Source organism: Herpailurus yagouaroundi, unplaced genomic scaffold (genome assembly GCF_014898765.1).
Source record: "Herpailurus yagouaroundi ecotype Mexico unplaced genomic scaffold, PumYag 194, whole genome shotgun sequence".
Taxonomy (NCBI): Eukaryota; Metazoa; Chordata; class Mammalia; order Carnivora; family Felidae; genus Herpailurus; species Herpailurus yagouaroundi.
The window spans coordinates 115,717-126,343 of NW_024412425.1; the positions used below are offsets into that span (position 1 = coordinate 115,717).

The following is a 10,627-nucleotide window of genomic DNA, read 5'->3' on the forward strand; positions in this document are numbered from 1 at the left end:
AGCCTGACATCCTGCTGACAGAAGCTTTTCTCAATGAGTAGGCAGGCATCTTAAGCTCCAAGGAGCCAGAGTCAGAGGGGCGGTGGCCCCCCAGCCATGGGCGGAGGTGGCTTAGGTGACCGTACCCTAAACGGGGCCTCCCCAAGGCCATCCAGAAGCTAGGACACAACACACTCTGCTGAGACTTATAGGCGGTCCCCACACCCATAGGCGTCGGCTCCTTAATCCCCATGCTGTTCCCACCACAGGCCAACAAGAGTCTGCCCCAAGGGCCCAGGCAGGGACGCAGAGGTGGAGAGAGAGAGGGAGAGACTCAGAGGTCCCGAGAAAGAAAGATGGGGAGACAACAGCAAAGAGAAACACATGGAAATACTGAAAAAGAGTTGGAGAGAGACAGGAGAGACCAAGAGATGCAGAGACAGATGGGAGAGATCATGAAAACCAAAGACCAGGAGTGAGACAGAGAGACAGTGGACAGATGCTCAGAGAGAAGGAAGACAGGAGATGCTAAAACAGAGATAGAGGGGCGCCTGGGTGGCTGAGTCAGTGAAGCACCCGACTTCGGCTCAGGGCATGATCTTGAGGTTCATGAGATCGCACCCTGAGTCAGGTTCTACACTGACAGCGCAGAGCCTGCTTGGGATTCTCTCTCTCCCTCTCTCTCTGCCCCTCCCCTACTCATGCTCGCTCTCTCTCACTCTCTCTCTCTCTCAAAATAAATAAACACACACACACACACAAGATGAGACAGAGACACAAGAAGAGAGACAGTCACAAGGATTCAGCAAGACAGAAACTGAGAAAAATAGAGTCTAAGTTAGAGATAGAAACAGACAGAATTCGGGATACAGAGAGTCATGCATTGGTTCAACATTTACTGAGCCCCCACTGTGTATTTTAGTGCTGGGGATACAGAAGTGAACAACAAATGCCAGCTCTTGAAGAGACCCAGAGAAAGCAGTTAATCTGAAAGCCTGACACAGTGGGATGGGGCCAGGTCAGGGGAGGGCACACCCCGCAGCACCCCTGCTGTCTCTGGAGTCAGCCCCTGTAACCGGGGAGGGGGGGGGGTAGGGCGGCGGGGGGCAGGGGGCCTGCCCACACTCCTTGCCAGTCATTGGGTTCCTGGACAGAAAGGCTGACAGGGAAGGAGATCCATGGCAGAGATAGAGGCAGGGAGACAGGGAAGAGGGAGATTAAGGGTAAGATAAACTGGGAGGGATACAGATATGAACAGAAGCAGGTACTGAGAGTAAAACAGAAAGAGAGAGATGAACAAAGAAACAGAAATTGAGAGTGAGAGATGAAACAAAGATAGAGACAGAGATACTGAGAGACATTCCTGGAAACAAGCCCAGTTCCAGACAGTGCACAGCCCCCACCCTCTCCCCACCTCTGGGCCCTGTGCCAGGCACCTGTCAGAAGGCTAGATCTGGTGAGGCACGGCCAGGTGAGGCAGGTGCTGGTGGGAGGGTGGGCCTCATTCCTGAACAGTGTTTTGAGCTCTGACTCAGCCCCATCCCCAACCCTACCCCTGGGCACCTTGTGCCCTCTGGCCCACACCCCCAGGCGTGGCCATCAAGACCTGGCCTCAGGTGGGGGTGCCCAGTGAGACTCATGGGAAACTGGAGACATGGGGTGCAGCAGCATGGGCATGGGACATTCAGGGACATCTCGGAACTAGAGCATTGGGAACAGAGGTGGTGAGGGGTTCAGGGTAAGGCACAAGGCGGTCAGCATGTGGGAAGGCACCCAAGAGTCATAAGGCTAGGCACAGAAGTGCCAGGCTGATGGGTGCCAGGAGGCCAGGGGACTTGAGGGAGCATCTGGTAGATAGGTACAGAATACCAGGTTCCAAGAGCAAGGGAATGGAAGTGACAAGGGCTCAGGTGCGAGTCCCTAGCAATCACAAGCACAGGGCACAGGAGTGCCAGGCTAAAGGGTATGTCACCAGGGGTGTTTTTAGGAGTCAAGAACGTATTTAGGAATCAGAAGTATAGAGTACAGCATTCAGGGGGTCTCGGGCCCAAAGGTGGCCAGGGCATTCAGAAATGCACATCTACAGGCCAAGTAAGATGGACCTGAAGGACCCAAAGGCTCAGTAGGGTGCACCTGTTGGCCAGGTGTATTGATGTGAAAGATGCAAACAGGTGCATTGACATGGAAGTTGCCAAATAGGGCACGCTGGGCCTGGCACAACAGAGAGCTAGAGCTGGGGGGCTGGGTGGAGACCTCGGATGGGGAATCTGCAGAATGAGTGGTCTGGAGACGCCCACCTCTCCCACTCCCGGTATGCGCCCCTGCTCCACCCAAGACCCAAAGGGAATCACATAAAGGCAAAGGGGGGCAGGCATGGAGGACACAGAGCATGATGTCCACGGGTGTCACAGCGCTGTTACTGCTGCTGGCGCTAGCCAGGCGGGGTTGGGGTGCACAGGGCACTCAGCCTCGGGGGTCCTACCCCCTGGGCCCAGGCCGCTCCCACTGCTGGGGAACTTGCTGCAGCTGGAGTCTGGACGGCTGGACCATACTCTCATGGAGGTAGCCCCGAGAGTGGGTGGGGATGGGGGGAAGGATTCTGGACTCGTGGAGGTGGGACTGGGGGCTAGAACACACCTGGTTCTCTGAATGAAGACAGCTGAGGGCTCTGACCCCATGAGCCCTGAGGAAGGTTGAGGGGCCTGGAGTCCTGGGTTCCAGGAGAGGAGACTGGGGGTGGAAGCTGGGAGCCCCGGCATCAGTTTGAAGGAGGAGGGGGACAGTGGGCCTGAGCTCCCGGTGCCGTCCGCTCCCTGCCTCCCTCTACCCGCCCCAGTTTCTGGGTCCTGAGGGAGTTAACAGCCTAGGGTGGGACGTCAGATAGGGGATCCGGGGGGAAGGGGTGCAGAGAGGTCTGCTCTCCTGGTTCAGGGTGGGGAGGAGAGTACCGAGGGCTCACACGCCTGGTTCTGAGGGTGCAGAGGGCTCGGGACCTCGTCTTCCAGATCTCGAGGGAAGTGGGAGCTGGGGTCCTGGACTCCTGCGGATGAAGGAGGAGGTGGGGATCTGAGCGCCTCGGCCAGGAACGAGGGGCTGAAATGGGGACTCCTGGGTCTGAAGTTAGAGAGAGATGGGGGCGGGGCTCTGGGGTGGAGGAAGCGGTCAAGAGTCCCGACCGGGACCCGCTGAGCACCGGCTCTGCGCAGCTTTCTGGCCGCTGGGGCCCGGTGTTCACAGTGCGGCTGGGCCGGCGCCCTGCAGTGGTTCTCTGCGGCTACTCAGCGCTGCGGGACGCATTAGTGCTGCAGGCGGATGCCTTCTCTGGCCGCGGGGCCACGGCTGTGTTCGAACGCTTCACTCGTGGAAACGGTGAGTCCCCGGCGGCGGCGGAAGTGCTGGTCTGGACCACCGAGTTCGAGCGATTTAAAGGGCTGGACCGGGGCAATAGGGCGGTGCCTAATAAGAATAAAGGCCAATGAAGGCAAACAGCAGGAAGGTGGGGCCGAGCTAAAAGGGACCAAATAGGAGCGGGGGCGGGGGGTGGTGCCCGTTCCTCGTGCAGCCAATAGAAGAGAAGAGCCTAAGAGTCAAAGCCAAAGAGATCAGGCGCTCGTAAGGGATCGAGACCAGTAGAGGTGAGGCCAATGTGCGGATAGGACCGAGAAGGCTGGGTTTGCAGCAAAAAGGTCTGGAAAGCAGCAGAGTGAAGGGTGGCGAGGAGGCGGGCTCCAAGACCGGACGCTTCCAGGACGGGCGTGGCCAACTCCCCGGGCCGTCCCCTGCTCTGCCCCACCCCCAGGCATCGTGTTTTCTAACCGGCGGCGCTTGCTGACGCTGCGAAATTTTGCACTGGGAGCACTGCAGGAGTTCCGGCTGGGAGCGCGGACCATAGAGGAGCGCATCTTGGAGGAGGCGGATTGTCTGCTCGGCGAATTTCAAGCCACCATTGGTGCGGCCTGGTCGGGAAAGGAAAGGGACCTTTTGTGGATGTGGCTAATGATCAAGAAAGGGTTGGTGGGGCGCCCTGACTGGCTCAGTTGGTAGAGCGTGGGACTCTAGATCTCAGGATGTTCCAGCACCGCGTTGAGTGTAGAGATTACTTAAAAAGGAGGTGCGGCACATTTGTAGTGAACAAAGTCAGTAAGCCAAGCCACCGCATTAAGATCCCGTCCTGTTTCCACTCCCAGGAGCACCGTTTGACCCCCGGCGGCTACTAGATAATGCTGTATCTAATGTTATCTGTTCGGTGGTCTTCGGGAACCGCTATGGCTATGAGGACCCTGAGTTCCTGAGGCTCCTGGACCTCTTCAATGACAACTTCCGCATCATGAGTTCCAGATGGGGTGAGAGGGCCCACCCCAGTCCCTTCCTCCCGTGTCAAACCTGTGCCAAGCCCCAAGTACATACACTTTGCCTATATTGGATCATTAGATTGAGAGTCTTGGAATCTTGGAAGGGAAGAGTTCTAGAACTAAGAACATTAAAATCCTGGTGCAAGGGCACCTGGGTGGCTCGGTCTGTTAAGTGTCCAACTCTTGATCTCAGCTCAGGTCTTGATCTCAAGGTCATGAGCTCAAGCCCCGGGCTGGACTCTGTGCTGGGACTAAAGCCCTACTTTAAAAAAAAAAAAAAAAAAAGTCCTGGTTGTAATTTCCCCTGCAGGGGACCTAGTGGTCTTGTTCAAGGTCCAGTTGCCACCTTGTGCCCCCAGATGTACAATATTTTCCCCTCCCTCCTTGACTGGCTCCCGGGTCCACACCACCGAATCTTTCAAAACTTCACGGAGCTTCAGGTCTTCATCTCTGAGCAAATCCAGCAGCACCAACAGACACAGCAGCCAGGGGAGCCCCGCGATTTCATTGATTGCTTCCTCGATCAGATGGAGAAGGTGCAGGCCCGTTACCCTAAATTCTACCCATGCCGCCCACCAAGAGGTGCCAGGCACATGGCAGCCGCCCATCTCTGTACGCAGGAACAGAAAGACCCAGAGAGCCATTTCCAGGAGGAGACGTTGGTGATGACCACACACCACCTTTTCTTTGGCGGCACTGAGACCACAAGCACCACTCTGCGTTACGGGCTCCTTTTTCTGCTTAAGTACCCTGAGGTGGCAGGTCTGTGAGCTGGAAAGCCTGGGATGAGGGGCTAGGGTTTGGGGTGGCTGGGGGTCAGGACACACGCAGCTCACGCCCTCTGCCCACCCCAGCCAAAGTGCAGCGGTAGGTCGGACACGCACCCTGAGGCTGGAGGGCCGCAAGCGCCTGCCCTACACCAACGCGTGCTGCACGAGATCCAGCGCTTCATCAGCGTGCTGCCGCTGGGGCTGCCACGCACCCTCACCCGGGACACCCACTTGCGTGGCTACTTTTTGCCCAAGGCACCCACCGAGCAAGGGGATTCTGTGCAGGGCCCCAGAGCTCCTAGAACCTAAAGCATCAGACCTGAGCCTGTCCGATGCTGAGTTACAAAGTCCTGGGAACAGAAAAGAAGGTCCACCTTCCCAGTGGCTTTTACAAGGGGTCTTGGATGGATAAAAGGCCGTGGCTAATCAAGTCCACAGGGTAATCCTTATGCATCCCCCAGGGCATCTTTGTGATTCCTCTCCAGGTGTCTTCACACCAGGACCCCACCCAATTCAAGGACCCAGACTGCTTCAATCCCACCAACTTCCTGGACGACAAGGGCGAGTTCCAGAGCAAAGATGCCTTCATGTCCTTTGCCCCAGGTATGGGCCAGGAAGGGAGGGGACAAGCCTGGGCAACATTCCCCCAGCCTTCCAGCTCCACCTGGTGGCCCGCTGAGGCCAGGCTCAGCTGCCCTCTGCTCACTGGCTCTCAGACCTCCTTACCTGTCTTGGTCAATAAAGGCCCTGAATTGCAAATAGACAGGTCTCCTTACCAGTAAGAGGGAGAGGAAGAGTCAGAAGTTTGCAGCTCTGAGGTAAACTTTTATTTCTTGGCTGACAGGACTTTTCACGCCCATGCTCCTCCCAGCACCTCTTCTCCTGCCCACGTAGTGGCAGCCTAGTCCAAAAGGTGCCACGGCCATAGGGGTTGGGGAGTCACTTCACATTCCAGGCTGGAGGAGTTGGGGGGGAGGGGCTTGGAGATACTCCCCCGCCACAACAAACCTTTGCCAGCATTAGGCCATGACATTCCCACCCCTATTCCTGCATCCTGGCGGGAGGCAGCAATACCTCCTTCCAGCTCTCCATGTCTGAGCACAGGGCAAGCCACGGGCCCCCAGCTCCAGTGACGGTAGTTCCCAACGCTGGCCCCTGCCCAGGTCACAACCCCAGCCCCCATCAAAGGGCAGCAGAGGTCTCTCCTCCTCCTTGGTCCTCAGCGTCAGACGGAGCCCTCCACACCAAGCAGGACAGAGGCAAAGCCAGAAGCAGCAGCGGTGGCAGAAAAGGAGCAGGCACCGAGACCGGTGGGCTGCTGGGCCAGCAGCACAGGGGCCAAAGGCTCTCCCGAAGTCAGGGCAAGCTGTCTGTCCATGCAGCTCTGGAGCTGGCCACTAGGTGGGCGTAGCAGGTTGTGAGACAGGTACTGGGACACCTTTCTGCCCGGATGCTGGGGGTTAAGAGGAGAGGAGAGGGGGAGTCATCAGGGAAGGGACACAGAAGCCAAGAATAACCTGGGAAGATGGAGGAGAGGACCAGAAGAAATGGGGCTCATGCTGGGGGGTGCTGGGAGAGTGGGGCTGTCTAGAGAAGATGGGCAGAGAGGAGAAAAAAATGAGTCACAAAATTTAGTTAAGAGACTGACAAGGTGAATTAGGGGACTTGAGGCCTTGGGAGGCACATGGAATAGTAAGGGTTTGAGGGAGGGGATGCCCTTTGGGAAGCAGGTACCTAGCTGATACTTGTCTTTGGCTGCTGCCCGCTCCTTGGCATCAAAATACCAGACAGTGATGGCGTACCTGGGGACCAGAGCAGCCCCAAAGGGCAGTTAGAGATTACTCTTCTTCAATTCCAGCCACCGTATCCAGTGACACTAGAGTTCACCCTTCGGAGCCTGGTTCTGTTCCCATCTAGGCCCCTCTCAAGCACCTCACCACTCCCTGGCCACTCCCGGGGTCTGACAAGTCTTTGTTGGCACAGAACGGGACGCCTGAGCACATCCCCACAAGCATGGGTCATACCTGGTGGCATAGGCTGGTTTCACCTCATGGGGGTTCCGCCGATCAGACCAGAAAATGAGCAACCGATCAAAGAGTGGCTCGATGTTGGCAACCACAGGCCGGCCCTCAGGGAAGATCTGCAGCAGGCCGCCATGCACCTGAGGGCAGGCCAGAGGATGAGGCAGGAGGCTGGCCGGTCCAGCCCCCACCCTCTGCCTTGCACTACCCTGCCCTCCGGAGCCTGCCAGGGGGATGTGGCAGCTGCACATATCATTCCCTCCCACCACTCAGGTTCTTAAAGTGAATGACAGCCCAGAGTCTGCATCACCATGGAGCCGGGGCAGGAAGCTACTAAAGACAGGAAATGGGATGGGGTAGGGGTGGGGGGGAGGGGAGGGGAGTGTTCCTTAGACCAGGGGCGAGGCAGACAGCACCATTCACCAAAGGGGGAGGGGGGTGCGTGCTGCCACCACGTGGTCAGCTGGAGAGAAGGAGGTGCCATTTCCCAGGAAAAGCCAGCCAGCAGGCTATAACTGCACTGCCGGCTGTGGACTGAGAAGAGGAACGGGAGAATGCCAGAAGCTGAGCTGGGAGCGGAAAATGGAGCGGATGCAGCCGCCTCACCCTCACCCCCTACCTTGACGTCCCAGTTCTGATTCAGGTAATAGATACAGGTGATGCAGCGGCCATCGCCATGGGGATTGTCAACATGCCTCACGTACCCCAGCCCGTTGCCTGGGTAACACGCCACCATGGCCTGGCAGAGACAGATGGAGGTGGGTTTACTGGGGCTAGGCAGCGATATTTGGGGAAGAAGCCATTACCTCCTCTCTTTCACCCCTCCGTGCCCCTTGTCTGTCCCCTGACTCCTCCAAGAGCTCCAGCCCCCAGACTTTCTTCTTTTCCAGCTAAGTCACCATCTACCAGAAACCTCAGCTCTTGGGCCTGAATAACCCTCTCCCTGTACACACGTGCCCAGAGCCTGGCACCCAGGTGGGGCTCAATGAGCAACTGAGGATTTTACTTCTTAAAGATAAACTGACCCCCGCCCCTCTGAGACCTTTCAGTGGAATAAAACCAATTTAAATGTTTTCTGGTATGGAAGAATGTGGCCTACTGCTCTAGACCACGGTTCCTGACCTTGGCTTCAGAGTGGAATCACCTGGGATGCTGATGCCCAGGCCCATCTCAGAGGTTCTGAAATATTTGGTCTAAGGTGGAGGCTGGAAATTTTAAAGGTTCCCCCAAGTAATTCTAATGTGCAGCAATGCTGAGGACTGCTGCCCTTGACTACAAAGAATCCCAAGTTGTGTGTTTCCTACACATATGAAAAGGTACCCAAACCCCGAGTGTGACTAGAACCTGAAATCCAACTCCCACTCCAAGAATGACCTGCTGGGTAGCCCCTGACAGTCCCGTCATCTAGATGGGCCTCAATGGCCTCATCTGTACTAAACACCTCCTCTGTTTACTGCCCTCTAACTTCAGAACTCTGAATTCCTGACCCCCACAGACCTAAGAGAAATCACTCCAGCTCTTGGCTTCGGTGTGTACAGGTCTAGCCACAGGGTTCTGACCTCCTCCCCCTGCTGGGTGCCATCCCCCTGGCCAGCCTTGACCACATGGAGGCCTAGGCCCTGGCCACTCGGGGTACCTGTTTCTCATTAGGGAGCTGACAGAAAAGTGGATGTGGTGTAAGGAAAAGGGCCCAGGCATTCCTTCAGACCTAACTCCCAGGTTCGAGTCCCAGTGCTGCCACACGAGCTGTAACATCAAGTGAGAGACTTCACTTCCCTGTCTCAGGTCCCGCATCCATGAAATGGAGCTGATCAACTACCTCACAGGTATTGTGGGAAGCAAACAAGAAAGATGTTTGGGCAGGCACCAAGCAAGGTGCCTGTCACATGGAGAGCCGAAGCACAGACTAAAATGACACTAAAAAGAAAAAAAAAAAAAAAGTCCCTATCCTACCCTTTGCCCAAAGCCACTTGGGAGGACTGTGTAAGGCAAAAGGGGAGTAATGGCAGGCAGACCCTCCAGCTCCTTGGACCACCTGTCTCGACGCCTTGACCCACATTGGTGCCAGGCCACAGACCACCTGCTGATGCTCCCCACGAACACTCAGCTACATCTGTTGGCCACAGCCCTGAAAGATAGCCCTGACCAGGAAGATTGGCATCTGCTGCCAAAACAGGAGCCTTGCCTAGCACTCTGTGGCAGGCCAGGCCGACTCAATCCTCAGCCTTCTTCCAACACATCACTCCCAGGGCTCAACCCAGCACGAATGGTAAACAGCTCTGCGTTAAACACGTGTCCCCGAAACAGCACAGCGCCTCCCTGGGGAGGAGCATCCAGGAGGGCTTCAGCTGGGTAAGGCCATCCAGCCGTGGAGAGCCATGCTTCTCTCTGGCAGCGCCAGGGCGAGACCTTGGCCCCCACACCCCTGGTTCAGGAGAACCTTCTTTGCACTACTCACTCCCTGCAAACGGGTCAGTGTTCTGAGCAACCACACCACTGGGAGGAAGAATGCGGCTATGTCCGGGTGGCCTGCCATCAAGCCCTCCCCAGACAGAATCCAAGCAGAGATTTTGCTGGTTCTGCACAAGGACGGGGTGAGGAAGGGAGTCCAGTACTGTGGCCTCTTTCCCACAATCCATCCCCACACGGCAGCCAGAGACCCTTTTCTCCAGCTCTTCCTTGCTCAGATCCCTTCAAGACCCCCACCACATTCCAAGAAAATACAAAATATAAATTGTGTATTTTCACAGCCTCAGCCTTCAAGGCCACCAACCTCACCTACCATCCCCATCACTCTGCTCCAGCACCTCAGGCCTCCTCACTGCTCTCACCAGACCAAGCTCAGCCACAAGGCCTCTGCACCTGCCTGGTACACACCTCCCCTGGTCCTCCTTGTTGTTCATGTCTCAGGTCCAAGGGCACCTTGAGTATCCAGCTGAATACACCTGGGCTGATCTTCCATTCTACCCTCTCAATGTGAAATCAGCACAAGTACTTGTTTACCTAGTACTGGCCTGACAGGCAGGCCCACGGAAGCCTCTGGGGCCGAGCTTGTCTCCCTAGCGCCCAGGCAGTAGCTGCTGACTGAAAGCACTCCTATGGGTCTCAGGGACTCCAACCTGTCCAGCCCTCCACACCCTTACACAGGGTCTCCCACCCATGCATGCAGGGACAGCGTCTGTATTCTGGCATGGAATGGGAGTTGTGCATGAAGGCTGGCAACAGAAACAGGCCCTTTAAACTCCCACCGATCCCCCCACCCACCCACCCACCCCCACACACACCATGGCCCCAGAGAAGCATCTACTTCCGCTCCTACAAGGGAAAAGGACAAGCAGAGTGACATGGAAGTCTGCTCCTCACCCTCCCATCTCAGGGAAGGGGTAGCTTGTGTCAGAGCCAGGAGACTTAAAGATTTAAGGGCTATTGGTGACAACGTGCCAAAAACCCAAACCCAAACACACACACACACACACACACACACACACACACACACACACACACA

At 56.5% G+C, this 10,627-nt stretch overlaps 1 protein-coding gene and 1 long non-coding RNA gene across 3 annotated transcripts in view; one reads left to right on the forward strand and one right to left on the reverse strand.

Moving 5' to 3' along the window:
- Positions 1-866: 866 nt before the first annotated feature.
- EGLN2 (egl-9 family hypoxia inducible factor 2) overlaps positions 867-10,627 on the reverse strand; it is a 12,803-nt gene continuing 3,042 nt past the window's right edge. The window contains exons 2-5 of one of the 2 annotated variants that reach the window (XM_040445798.1): positions 7,742-7,861; positions 7,126-7,262; positions 6,836-6,903; positions 867-3,435 (exon numbers count right to left, since the gene is read on the reverse strand). In XM_040445798.1, the coding sequence (XP_040301732.1) occupies positions 3,254-3,435; positions 6,836-6,903; positions 7,126-7,262; positions 7,742-7,861 (507 nt within the window). In that variant the 3' untranslated portion in view covers positions 867-3,253. Of the gene's footprint in view, positions 3,436-5,905; positions 6,555-6,835; positions 6,904-7,125; positions 7,263-7,741; positions 7,862-10,627 lie in introns of those variants that run through there. The other variant, XM_040445799.1, reaches the window with a different exon arrangement.
- On the forward strand, positions 3,470-5,356 carry LOC121011425 (uncharacterized). Its single transcript, XR_005781619.1, has 4 exons — positions 3,470-3,614; positions 3,779-3,928; positions 4,167-4,867; positions 4,952-5,356. It is a non-coding gene; the product is annotated as an uncharacterized LOC121011425 (long non-coding RNA).